The 14,872-nt window shown below is 46.0% G+C and overlaps 1 protein-coding gene across 4 annotated transcripts in view; it reads left to right on the forward strand.

The window, feature by feature from the left end:
* The window catches only part of PHKB (phosphorylase kinase regulatory subunit beta), a 415,971-nt gene that overhangs the window by 344,669 nt on the left and 56,430 nt on the right, over window positions 1-14,872 (forward strand). For all 4 annotated transcript variants that reach the window (XM_082269952.1, XM_082269953.1, XM_082269954.1 and 1 more), the window contains 2 exons: window positions 1,246-1,327; window positions 7,057-7,114. In XM_082269952.1, coding sequence (XP_082126078.1) covers window positions 1,246-1,327; window positions 7,057-7,114 — 140 coding nt within the window. The remainder of the gene's footprint in view (window positions 1-1,245; window positions 1,328-7,056; window positions 7,115-14,872) is intronic.

Consider the following 14,872-nt stretch of genomic DNA (forward strand, 5'->3'; position numbering starts at 1 on the left):
GTACATGGAATACACATCTACGTATTGCTATGATTATTTAGAAGCCACAGACTTCATGGCAACAGGCTATAGGTTTCACGGTGTAAAGTGGGATTAAATCTTCATATTTCTTGAGAGATATTGTTGACAAATATTACTGTCCCACTTGAAGCAATCCAAACCATTAAGTATCTGTCTTTCACTCCCAGTGACGGTGAGTACCGTCACAGTTAGCATTTCCTGGATCCAGACAACACACAGCTGGACCTCCTGCTTAGGCCCAGTATATATGGGTGTTCTATGAACTGACACTGGGATGCTTGCTTGTTGGGTATAGGTGAGGTATGATTAAGCCCTCGGAGGGGCGAAACATGTCAGAGGGGTGTGGCCTCAGAGCGGGGACTGTGTCTAAAACCAGCTATACACAGTAAAATTACCAGTGGGATTTCCATAGAGTGCGGCCCCTTTCTTCGATTTTACTATGCCTTTAGTAGGCCTGGTTAGGCAGTGTCTTTGCTTCAGTGGCAGCAGCAGCTTTCGCTGCATTAGCCCCCGGTCACACCAAATGAGACTTTTAAACTGTATGACTTCACTTGAATTCACACGATTTCAAAGCCCCATTGTCTTTGCAACTTCATATACATATGTTTATACAAGTCATACCTGAAATCGCCAGAAGTAGTGCAGGTAATACTTTTTCTAAATAGTGCGGCACAGCAAAGTCAGCGTCGCACCGATCTAAACAGTTCGATTGTCGACAATAGGGTGCGACTTGTCATGCGGTTTGGACCTGTCAACCCTATTCTGGTCGCTAATTTGCTACTCCACCTAATTAAAAAAGAAACGTAGGGCCCCTACCCCCCTCCCTAGACTTTACCATGTCACTGCCACCTACATAGAGCCTGTGGAGGTTTTACACTCAACCACCGAGACTGTGTGTATATCTGACCAGCCGACTTGCAGATGGAAGCAATACGGGGCTGGGCAGTTGCCTGATCGCTTCCAAAAATCCCTGGTAACTGCTGGCCCCACCCCATGCATGCTCCTGTCATTCTTTCTGGGCTCCGCGCAACCAAAACTGCCATGGCAAGTGCCATCAGGTCAAGAAGAGGGAGTTGAGTAGGCTTGTGTCTGCAGTAGAGCTCAATGTTATTACCCTAATCAATGTTTCCTCTACTCTGCTGCTGTCTGAAGGCCGCACATCATATACCAAACGGCTGCAGCTTGGGCACTAGGGCCTTATACTCTCTTCTGTCTTTTTCTTAGGACTGCACTTGTTTGGCTTCCCAGGCCATCCTACTCAGCATACTAATAAAGCGGGAAGGGCCCCATTTTATAACGAAAGAAGGTGAGTGTCACAGCTAAAAGTATCCATAAACATGCCTGATTATTGTAAGTGACTCTCATGTGTTCCTTATACTGTGCAAAACAACCTGTATTTGGGGCCTTTTTATAAAGCTTCTGTACTAGCTACCATCGCTACAGTCCTTGAGTGATGAAGTGACTATCACCATTACCCCACCTGGGTGGACTGACACAGCATCAACGCCATTGGCTCCAGCAGCTGTCAGTCAAAGTCAGTTAGCCAATCAGGGGAGAGAGGGGGCAGGGTTGAACGGCAGCTCCATGTCTGAATGGACACACGGAGCTGCAGCTCGGTTCGGGTGCCCCCATAGCAAGCTGCTTGCTGTGGGGCCACTCGACAGGAGGGAGGGGCCAGGAGCAGTGAAGAGGAGGATCCAGACTGCCCTGTGCAAAACCACTGCACAGGGCAGGTAAGTATGACATGTTTGTTTTTTTTTAAAAGAAAATTTACAATCACTTTAACAACCGGCTATTCATTGGTTGTTAAGGATGTCATTAGGTGGTTGTTAAGGATTTGGAACCTGCCAGCATCCTAAACAACCAGTGATAATGCCTCCCCCAGGGGTCTGCATGCTCAGGCTCCACTTGTGCAGGAGCAATGCTACCACCGGAGGGGGAGGAGGCTGAGAGACAGGGCAGGACAGGCCAGCAGAATCTGAGGGGAGGAGATGGGCGAAGGCCAGATAAGATCCACAGCTGGCTCTACTGATGAGCACTAGTGGGGGCAGGAGGCTGTACAGGGGGTGGGGGCATTGTTTTCATCCCCGCTGATTGTTGAGCTATTTACTGGTTGTTAAGGACACCAGTATGTGCCGGCTCCTTAACAATCACCTATTTACTGGTTGTTAAGGACACCAGCATGTGTCGGCTCCTTAACAATCAGCTATTTACTGGTTGTTAAGGACGCCGGCAGGTGCCCACTCCTTAACCAGCATAGTAATCCCTAAATTCGAACCCTGGGTGTGTTTTTGGTGCCTTTTTCGTTCATTTACTATTGACTTCAGAAGAAGGGGCATCTTTGGTGTGCTTTTTAAGGATGCAGCATGCAGGACTTTTCAAACTTTAGCGGAAACACAGTGCAGAAGTATAGAAAATATCTTAGGATTTAAAGGCAAGTACTTTTGAATGCATACTTTTGAGGGCTCTTAGAGATTGTCAGTTGCAGACCTAAACATAACCACTGCATGCAGTCCTTTGTCTCTGCTGCTTTAATGTAAGGCTCACGTAACACAACATGTTGGAGTCTGGAAACATAAGGGTTAAGTCATCAATTACATGGATCAGGGAGCACCTGTTCCTGACTTGGCTTTTTAATCTCCCGTTGCCGGCTTCGGAGCAATTAAACTGTGAAAAAATATAAGATTCCACCGAGTTCATTTAATTGTAAGGAGCAAAGTCTGCTTTGGCTAATTAAATGCAGTTGAATATGTCTGTGTTTTGTTCTTATCTAGCCAATTCCTCTTCAGGGATGACCCAAATCGGGAAATTATAAGTTAATAATGAGAGAGACTTAAAATAGCCAGAGGGACCGTTCACCATTATGGAGAAATTTCCTCCAAACTTCCTTCCTGATTAACCCAATATGTCCTCAGTGTTCTCTATGTTTTTAGCTTTCTATATCAGCAACCCTGTGAAAGGACAATACTGCACAGATAATCTATTGGTTTTCCAAATCATATATACCCTAAAATATTACATAAACATTGCCGGCAGGTTTACACTGATACAAGCTGTACACTCACTACTTTACATTGTAGCACAGTGTAATTTCTTCAGTGTTGTCACATGAAAAAATTGCCCAACTTTACCAGCTATTCTGTTAATCATGCGTTCTGTCCTGAATTTAGCGGCTGCATGCTTTTTCTGACTTGCAAAGTATTAAAATCCGAGGGCAACACTACTGGCTTTTTTGATAGTGGTGGCCCACGCACTTCTCTCAGTACAAGTCTCACAATCCTATTCTTGGCAGACAAGATGATCCTACTTCCAGAATCAAGATGCATGTAGGCGCCTTTGCCATCCTTGCTATGCCTTCCAGTCTCTGGCGACACAGATTATTCTGTCCAAGTTATGAAGCAGAACATTGCCTGTCCCGCATTCTCAGAATTCTGTGATTTGTAAGAGGTGTAATAAATATTCCTTCATATTCTGGGCCCTGGAGGCTCCTAATGATTAAACATTCTTTGAGAGCAGACAAGGCCGTGGTCCCATTTGAACCATTTCTCTTTCATTCATTGACAGACACAGCTCCTGGTATTCATAACCATTGGGTTATACTGCCCCCTACAGGAGTAGGACACTAGGCAGAAAAAAATTCTGGCTACATTCATGGGCAATCCCAGGGGGTATACTCCCTCTCTCTGCTATAGGCACTCCTAATTCCTTGCTGGGATCTTTGGGCATGGCAACATTTTTTTTTTAATACATTTTTTCCTCCTGGATTTTTCCTGTGAGATCTATAATCAACTTCTGGACAGGCAACGGGCTGGATAATCTAGATCCAATGGTCACCCCAGTCTGGCTAGCGAGCGCGCAAAGACCTCAGCTCCTCGCTAGGTCGGCCGCGACATAGCTCCACTGGACAGGGGCTGTCCTGCGAGTTAAACGCCTCGCGAGGTCGCATACGACCCGGTCTCGGCCCGAGTTGCAGCGTTCCTCCTGGCCGACAGCCCCCCATTTCGAACAATGGTGGCATCCCTGCGTCAGGGGGATTTCCTCGCCTCTATTGATATCAAGAATGCCTACCTTCACATTCCAATAGGTGCCAGTCACCAGCATTTTCTCCGCTTAGCTGTGGGAGAGGAGCATTTTTAGTTTGTGGCTACTTGGGCAAACTCCTGCGAGCAGAGTCTCCCTCTGCTCTGGCGGACAACCTAGACATCAAAATCCTGACTCTGCGGGAGTTCGGCTGGATTTGGAACTTTCAGAAGTCTGCTCTGGTTCTGTCCATGAAGCTGAACTATCCGGGTCCTGACTCTGGACTCAGACTTAGCCAGAGTGCTCCTTCCTCTGAACAAACTCCAGAAATTGCAGGCTGCTATTCGTCTCCTGCTGTCCAACAGATGGTCGTCCCTCCAGACTTGCATGCGTGTGCTGGGCCTGATGGTTTCTATCTTTGAGGCGGTTCTGTTTGAACAGTTCCATACAAGGTCCCTGCAAAGGGAGATTCTGGCCAAATGGAACAAGAATCCGCAGTCTCTGGACAACCAGATCCGGCTGAGTTGGGGAATGAGGGAGTCCTTAATATGGTGGCTTCTTTCTCCGGCTAAGAAAATCCTTCCTCCCCTTGTATTGGACAGTAGTCACTACGGATGCCAGCCTTTCCGGGTGGGGAAGCATCCTCAGCATAAATTCTGCTCAGGGGATCTGGAAGCTGGAATAGTCCAGACTACCAATCAATGTCTTGGAACTCTGAGTGATCAGACTGTGTCTGGATCATTGGATGCATCGTCTTCAGGGTTGTCCGGTGCACATTCAATCAGACAATGCCATGGCCGTGGCGTATGTCAATCATCAAGGGGGCCCAAGAAGTGTCCTGGCGGCTCTGGCGGTAGCAGGCATTCAAAGGTGGGCAAAACGGTTCGTTCCAGCCCTTTCTGCCGTACACATTCCTGGGGTGGAAAATTGGCAGGTGTATTATCAAAGTCGGCAAGCGTTGGACAAAGGGGAGTGGTCCCTTCATCCGGAGGTGTTTTATCAGCTGTGTCTCCGATGGGACACTCCCGTGGTAGATCTGTTGGCGTCTCGGCTCAACAAAAAGGTGCAGATGTTTGTGGCTTGGTCAACGGATCCTCTGGCGGATGCCACAGATGTGCTGGTGGCCTTGTTGGGTCAGTATCGGCTGATTTACGCCTTCCCTCCTCTCAATCTTCTGCCCAGACTTCTATGCAGGATCGAGGCACAGGAGATTCCAGTCATCTTAGTGGCTCCGGACTGGCCTCGCCGGGCTTGGTATGCCGATCTGTTGCGGCAGGTCGCCAACCTTCATTGAAAGCTTCCTCTCAGGGAGGATCTTCTGTCCCAAGGGCCGATCTTGTATCCTGCTTCACAGTCACTGGCTTTGACGGCTTGGCTGTTGAACGCCAGGTGCTGAAGGATAGGGGTTTGTCTGAGTCGGTAAATCCCACCCTGTTGAGAGCTAGGAAATCTACTTCTAGGAAGATCTACCATCGTACGTGGAAGACATACATTGCTTTGTGTGAGTCTCTTTGGGTTCCTCCTCTCTCCTTTTCAGTGGCTCAGATCTTAACCTTCCTTCAACGGGGGGTTGAGCAGAAATTGGCCTTGAGTACCATCAAGGGCCAGGTGTCGGCTTTGGTGGTCCTCTTCCAACGACCTTTCGCCACACACTATCTGGTTCGTACCTTTTTTCAGGGTGTCCTACATTAGGTTCCTCCAGTGTGAGCTCCATTGCCACCTTGGGATCTTAATTTGGTGCTTTCAGCTTTGCAGAAGCCTCCTTTTGAAAATATTCGGGATATTCCCCTGCTTACGTTGTCTCAGAAGGTGGCTTTTTTAGGGGCTATCACTTCTGTGCTCAGGGTGTAGGAACTGGCGGCGTTATCCTGTCGTTCGTTTTACCTGGTGAGTCACAGGGATAAGGCGGTTCTTCGCCGCTGTCCGTCGTTCCTTCCAAAGGTTGTCTCTGATTTTCATTTAAATGAAGACCTTGTGTTGCCTTCCCTGTGTCCCAGGCCTAAACATCTGAAGGAAAATGCTTGGCATGCCTTGGATGTGGTCTGAGTAATTGGTGTACCTGACAGCTACGGAGTCTTTCAGGAAGTCACACTCTATTTGTGCTCACGGATGGACCTCAAAAAGGGTTGTCTGCTTCCTCTGCAACCATTTCCAGATGGATCAGACAGACGGTGGTTCAGGCCTATTCCATCAGGGGTCAGGTTCCTCCTTTACCTGTCAAGGCATGCTCTACTCAGGTGCTCAGTGCCTCCTGGGACTTCCGTCATCAGGCGTCAGTGACGCAGGTTTACAAGGCGGCCACCTGGTCGTCGGTGCACACTTTTACCAAGTTCTGTAAAGTGGATGTGTTGGCATCTGCGGGTGCTTCCTTTGGCCGCAAGGTTTTACAGGCTGCTGTTTAAGAAGACCTGATCCTCTTTTGAGAGTGTATTGTTTTTTCAGGTGGGCTCCAATTGTTTGGTTGAGCCCCTTTTGCCTGGTTGGGTAATGTATAGCCTTGGGATTTTTTTGCTTGTTCCCACTCCTCATGTTTAACACTGCTTTGGAATGTCCCAATGGTTATGAATACCAGGAGCTGTGTTCGTCAGTGAACGAAAGAGAAAATGGGATTGTTGATTTACCGTAAAATCCATTTCTCTGATGTTCATTGATAAGACACAGCATCCACCCCTCTGTGGAGTTATTATTCTCCTGACCCTGCTTGTTACTGAGTGGCTCTAGCAGAGAGAGGGAGTATACCCCCTGGGACTGCCCATGGGTGTAGCCAGAATTTTTTTCTGCTTAGTGTCCGACTCCTGTAGGGGCAGTATAACCCAATGGTTATGAATACAAGGAGCTGTGTCCGTCAATTAACATCAGAGAAATGGATTTTACGGTAAGTCAAAAATCCCATTATTACACGCTGCCTGTTACAGTCGTATTAGAGATGTTTTGTACCCTGCTGTGAATGCCGAAGTTAAGTCTCGTGTATCTAGAATGAATACACTCAGCTCTGTGACCCCTTCTTCACCACAGGTACCGTCTCTGACTTCATGGAGAGGATCTACAGGAAGGCCGGAAGCAATAAACTTTGGTAAGTCAGTTCTGTATCAGCACATACATGAAGAACATGTTACATGGGTGGAAGATCTGCATTGCAGAGCATATAGAAATAGCAAGAAGTATTATACAAAGAGTTGAGAAGTTTATCTGTTATTGAGAAATTACCTAACAGTTGTGCAAAAAGCGCATACTACCAGCCCAGCTATAATGCTACTATAGTATATTTTACATATGTACTGATTGTGTTACTAAAGAGAACCAGTCACAAGTAGACATTTGCAATACTTTAAATATTCCGTTTTTATGTACTTTTGACCCCTTATCAAATTCCCTTAACGTTTTTTTCAGGCTGGCAGTAATGCTCACCGCCCTCTGAAAAGCCAAACAATCTCAGAGAGTGGTATAGTTCAGGAGGCATTACTGCCATCTGAGTCTAAGCCCCGGTTCACACTGGGCCAACTTGTCAGGCGACTTAGCCTCCTGACAAGTCACGCTCCATTCAGTGCAATGGAACCTTTCTAAACGGAGCAACTCATGTCGCTCCGACTTAGAAAAAGGTTCCTGCACTACTTTGGGGGCAACTTGCATTGACTTCTATTAGAGAAGTCGTTACAAGCCCCGCTGAAGTCGGGCGAATTTGAATCCGCCCCAGTGTGAACCCAGCCTTAAGTGAAGTACACACTATAAGAAAATCGGGCGAACGATTGTCTGACTTTCCTCGTTGTTTCTGAAATCTGAACCGATAAAAGAATTTTCTTACGAAAATTCTCATACGACAAAGGCTTTTTTTGTTATTTATTTAAAAAAGGTGTGTACATAAACAAAAGCCCATATATGCACTAGCAGCGGTAATACGCCCTTATTTCAAGAGCGGCGAATATATTGCTAAAATTTATAACGAGTTATGAACTTAATCAATAATGTTCATTATGGCTGGTCATGCAAACAATGGTGAAAAAAAGTCTCTTTATCCAATGGAACAAAGTGGGAATGGTGTAGAATAGACCCAGGATAATCTCCTTCAATTCCAACAAAACAGCCACCAAGAGCCTTCACCACACCGTCGTGCTCCCCTAGGTAGTAAACACGTACCCTTAATGAAAAGGTCAAGCGCTTTGAACCAAACCAGTGATCCTCCACTGTCCAATGGCAATCCACCTTTGGTCCCGGTACCAGCTTGTTAAATGGGAATCAGTGCCTCCTCATATCCTCTCACATGCAATGAAAATAATTGGGACCCATAGCGTAACATGTACCACACCAAAGCATTTATTGATAAAAAAGAAAGAATCACACTCACATGGGATAAAACATTTCCAGGCAGAATATGTATACCGAAGGAAATCCCCTGCTCCTCCCGCCGTAAACGCTGTCTTCACTGTATCGCAAGGTCCGGGTGACTCAGTATCCGACTTCCCGGTTTGCGGCAGTCTTGACGGCGTGACGTAGGACGCTCGAACGTTGTGCAGGGTTGCCGCGTGCTCACGCCCTGACGCGTTTTGTCATCACGGACTTCAACTGAGGGCGGTTACCGATATTTCGTTATTTACTGTTTCTGATCATGCGCAGTCTTTCTCTTCTGATTTTTCTTGTACAAAAATCGCACGAAAAAAACATATGTACACATTTAACGTAAATTCTTCATTTTTTCCCTTACGAGAAAAATTTTGGAGTTTGTCCCTTCGAGAATTTTCGTATGAAAATTCGGAATCATCTGTAGAAAGTTGTGTACACACTATACGAAAATCGGCAGAAAATGTTCGCCCGATTTGTGTGTACGAGCCTTTACTCTTCAGCTTGAGTGTCCGGGACCACCTGAACTCTTATCATTAACAACTATGCGAGTCATCTCGTTGTAAAGCGAGACAAATATCACTATCTTATAGGAGAGCCTGCATAATGACATTAAAAGAGAAGTATGGGATAGGCTAAATAATTAACAAATGTTACCATAATTATGAATCAGCTGTTATTTCTTTCCTCCCTCCTTTTTGTTTTTATTTTTTTATTTTTTTCTAGCAAATGCACTTCATCTATCATGTAGGTTGCTGTAATGGTCCATTTGCTGTTTGAAAGTTTAGAGGGGGCGCTTACAACCTCAGCAATCCGCCCCCTCTTTCTGTACCTCCTCCACTGGGAGATGTGGCCACGCCTACTGAACAGGTACACACCTGACCAGTAAACAAATTCAGGCACTGTGCTATTCCTGTGCATAGTGGAAAATACAAAAGTGGTATAGACATGGCAGGATCTAGGGGGCAGTGTTGGGGAGGGCTGTGCCCCCCCCCCCCTTTTCAGATTTCAGTTGCACCCTCCATGGAAGCTGTGCCCCCTTACATCCATGTACTGCACACAGTCTGAGCACAGGCAGCACATGAACGGCTCTGCCAGGGAATACTCCATAGCTAAAGAGGAATCTTCAGCTACCTCCTCAGCCTCTGAAGAAACTTCATCAGAACCTGGCTGTTGTGTATTTATAGAAGGATGCCTTTGCCACATGTATGTTGCCATGTAGACACCAGGAATGTATGTTGCCATGTAGACACCAGGGATGTATGTTGCCATGTAGACACCAGGGATGTATGTTGCCATGTAGACACCAGGAATGTATGTTGCCATGTAGACACCAGGAATGTATGTTGCCATGTAGACACCAGGGATGTATGTTGCCATGTAGACACCAGGGATGTATGTTGCCATGTAGACACCAGGAATGTATGTTGCCATGTAGACACCAGGGATGTATGTTGCCATGTAGACACCAGGGATGTATGTTGCCATGTAGACACCAGGAATGTATGTTGCCATGTAGACACCAGGAATGTATGTTGCCATGTAGACACCAGGAATGTATGTTGCCATGTAGACACCAGGGATGTATGTTGCCATGTAGACACCGGGAAAGTATGTTGCCATGTAGACACCAGGAATGTATGTTGCCATGTAGACACCAGGAATGTATGTTGCCATGTAGACACCAGGAATGTATGTTGCCATGTAGACACCAGGAATGTATGTTGCCATGTAGACACCAGGAATGTATGTTGCCATGTAGACACCATGAATGTATGTTGCCATGTAGACACCTGGAATGTATGTTGCCATGTAGACACCAGGAATGTATGTTGCCATGTAGACACCAGGAATGTATGTTGCCATGTAGACACCAGGAATGTATGTTGCCATGTAGACACCAGGAATGTATGTTGCCATGTAAACACCAGGGATGTATGTTGCCATGTAGACACCAGGAATGTATGTTGCCATGTAGACACCATGAATGTATGTTGCCATGTAGACACCTGGAATGTATGTTGCCATGTAGACACCAGGAATGTATGTTGCCATGTAGACACCAGGGATGTATGTTGCCATGTAGACACCAGGGATGTATGTTGCCATGTAGACACCAGGGATGTATGTTGCCATGTAGACACCAGGAATGTATGTTGCCATGTAGACACCAGGAATGTATGTTGCCATGTAGACACCAGGGATGTATGTTGCCATGTAGACACCAGGGATGTATGTTGCCATGTAGACACCAGGGATGTATGTTGCCATGTAGACACCAGGAATGTATGTTGCCATGTAGACACCAGGAATGTATGTTGCCATGTAGACACCGGGAAAGTATGTTGCCATGTAGACACCAGGAATGTATGTTGCCATGTAGACACCAGGAATGTATATTGCCATGTAGACACCAGGAATGTATGTTGCCATGTAGACACCTGGAATGTATGTTGCCATGTAGACACCAGGAATGTATGTTGCCATGTAGACACCAGGAATGTATGTTGCCATGTAGACACCAGGAATGTATGTTGCCATGTAGACACCAGGAATGTATGTTGCCATGTAGACACCAGGAATGTATGTTGCCATGTAGACACCAGGAATGTATGTTGCCATGTAGACACCATGAATGTATGTTGCCATGTAGACACCTGGAATGTATGTTGCCATGTAGACACCAGGAATGTATGTTGCCATGTAGACACCAGGAATGTATGTTGCCATGTAGACACCAGGGATGTATGTTGCCATGTAGACACCAGGGATGTATGTTGCCATGTAGACACCAGGGATGTATGTTGCCATGTAGACACCAGGAATGTATGTTGCCATGTAGACACCAGGGATGTATGTTGCCATGTAGACACCAGGGATGTATGTTGCCATGTAGACACCAGGGATGTATGTTGCCATGTAGACACCAGGAATGTATGTTGCCATGTAGACACCAGGAATGTATGTTGCCATGTAGACACCGGGAAAGTATGTTGCCATGTAGACACCAGGAATGTATGTTGCCATGTAGACACCAGGAATGTATATTGCCATGTAGACACCAGGAATGTATGTTGCCATGTAGACACCTGGAATGTATGTTGCCATGTAGACACCAGGAATGTATGTTGCCATGTAGACACCAGGGATGTATGTTGCCATGTAGACACCAGGAATGTATGTTGCCATGTAGACACCAGGGATGTATGTTGCCATGTAGACACCAGGAATGTATGTTGCCATGTAGACACCAGGAATGTATGTTGCCATGTAGACACCAGGAATGTATGTTGCCATGTAGACACCAGGAATGTATGTTGCCATGTAGACACCAGGGATGTATGTTGCCATGTAGACACCAGGGATGTATGTTGCCATGTAGACACCAGGGATGTATGTTGCCATGTAGACACCAGGAATGTATGTTGCCATGTAGACACCAGGAATGTATGTTGCCATGTAGACACCGGGAAAGTATGTTGCCATGTAGACACCAGGAATGTATGTTGCCATGTAGACACCAGGAATGTATATTGCCATGTAGACACCAGGAATGTATGTTGCCATGTAGACACCTGGAATGTATGTTGCCATGTAGACACCAGGAATGTATGTTGCCATGTAGACACCAGGAATGTATGTTGCCATGTAGACACCAGGAATGTATGTTGCCATGTAGACACCAGGAATGTATGTTGCCATGTAGACACCAGGAATGTATGTTGCCATGTAGACACCTGGAATGTATGTTGCCATGTAGACACCAGGAATGTATGTTGCCATGTAGACACCAGGAATGTATGTTGCCATGTAGACACCAGGAATGTATGTTGCCATGTAGACACCAGGGATGTATGTTGCCATGTAGACACCAGGGATGTATGTTGCCATGTAGACACCAGGGATGTATGTTGCCATGTAGACACCAGGAATGTATGTTGCCATGTAGACACCAGGAATGTATGTTGCCATGTAGACACCAGGGATGTATGTTGCCATGTAGACACCAGGGATGTATGTTGCCATGTAGACACCAGGGATGTATGTTGCCATGTAGACACCAGGAATGTATGTTGCCATGTAGACACCAGGAATGTATGTTGCCATGTAGACACCGGGAAAGTATGTTGCCATGTAGACACCAGGAATGTATGTTGCCATGTAGACACCAGGAATGTATATTGCCATGTAGACACCAGGAATGTATGTTGCCATGTAGACACCTGGAATGTATGTTGCCATGTAGACACCAGGAATGTATGTTGCCATGTAGACACCAGGAATGTATGTTGCCATGTAGACACCAGGAATGTATGTTTCCATGTAGACACCAGGGATGTATGTTGCCATGTAGACACCAGGGATGTATGTTGCCATGTAGACACCAGGAATGTATGTTGCCATGTAGACACCAGGAATGTATGTTGCCATGTAGACACCAGGGATGTATGTTTCCATGAAGACACCAGGAATGTATATTGCCATGTAGACACCAGGAATGTATGTTGCCATGTAGACACCAGGAATGTATGTTGCCATGTAGACACCAGGGATGTATGTTGCCATGTAGACACCAGGGATGTATGTTTCCATGAAGACACCAGGAATGTATATTGCCATGTAGACACCAGGAATGTATGTTGCCATGTAGACACCAGGAATGTATGTTGCCATGTAGACACCAGGGATGTATGTTGCCATGTAGACACCAGGAATGTATGTTGCCATGTAGACACCAGGAATGTATGTTGCCATGTAGACATCAGGAATGTATGTTGCCATGTAGACACCAGGAATGTATGTTGCCATGTAGACACCAGGAATGTATGTTGCCATGTAGACACCAGGAATGTATGTTGCCATGTAGACACCATGAATGTATGTTGCCATGTAGACACCTGGAATGTATGTTGCCATGTAGACACCAGGAATGTATGTTGCCATGTAGACACCAGGAATGTATGTTGCCATGTAGACACCAGGGATGTATGTTGCCATGTAGACACCAGGGATGTATGTTGCCATGTAGACACCAGGGATGTATGTTGCCATGTAGACACCAGGGATGTATGTTGCCATGTAGACACCAGGAATGTATGTTGCCATGTAGACACCAGGAATGTATGTTGCCATGTAGACACCAGGGATGTATGTTGCCATGTAGACACCAGGAATGTATGTTGCCATGTAGACACCAGGGATGTATGTTGCCATGTAGACACCAGGGATGTATGTTGCCATGTAGACACCGGGAATGTATGTTGCCATGTAGACACCGGGAATGTATGTTGCCATGTAGACACCGGGAATGTATGTTGCCATGTAGACACCGGGAAAGTATGTTGCCATGTAGACACCAGGAATGTATGTTGCCATGTAGACACCAGGAATGTATGTTGCCATGTAGACACCTGGAATGTATGTTGCCATGTAGACACCAGGAATGTATGTTGCCATGTAGACACCAGGAATGTATGTTGCCATGTAGACACCAGGAATGTATGTTGCCATGTAGACACCAGGGATGTATGTTGCCATGTAGACACCAGGGATGTATGTTGCCATGTTAGACACCAGGGATGTATGTTGCCATGTAGACACCAGGAATGTATGTTGCCATGTAGACACCAGGAATGTATGTTGCCATGTAGACACCAGGGATGTATGTTTCCATGAAGACACCAGGAATGTATATTGCCATGTAGACACCAGGAATGTATGTTGCCATGTAGACACCAGGAATGTATGTTGCCATGTAGACACCAGGGATGTATGTTGCCATGTAGACACCAGGGATGTATGTTTCCATGAAGACACCAGGAATGTATATTGCCATGTAGACACCAGGAATGTATGTTGCCATGTAGACACCAGGGATGTATGTTGCCATGTAGACACCAGGGATGTATGTTGCCATGTAGACACCAGGAATGTATGTTGCCATGTAGACACCAGGAATGTATGTTGCCATGTAGACACTAGGGATGTATGTTGCCATGTAGACACCAGAAATGTATGTTGCCATGTAGACACCAGGAATGTATGTTGCCATGTAGACACTAGGGATGTATGTTGCCATGTAGACACCAGGAATGTATGTTGCCATGTAGACACCAGGAATGTATGTTGCCATGTAGACACCAGGAATGTATGTTGCCATGTAGACACCAGGAATGTATGTTGCCATGTAGACACCAGGAATGTATGTTGCCATGTAGACACCAGGAATTTATGTTGCCATGTAGACACCAGGAATGTATGTTGCCATGTAGACACCAGGAATGTATGTTGCCATGTAGACACCAGGAATGTATGTTGCCATGTAGACACCAGGGATGTATGTTGCCATGTAGACACCAGGGATGTATGTTGCCATGTAGACACCAGGGATGTATGTTGCCATGTAGACACCAGGGATATATGTTGCCATGTAGACACCAGGAAAGTGACTTATCCTGTAGTGTGGCAATGAACAGCCTTAACACACAACATTTGA

This window comes from Pelophylax lessonae (assembly GCF_965119305.1).
Source record: "Pelophylax lessonae genome assembly, chromosome: 10".
NCBI lineage: Eukaryota > Metazoa > Chordata > Amphibia > Anura > Ranidae > Pelophylax > Pelophylax lessonae.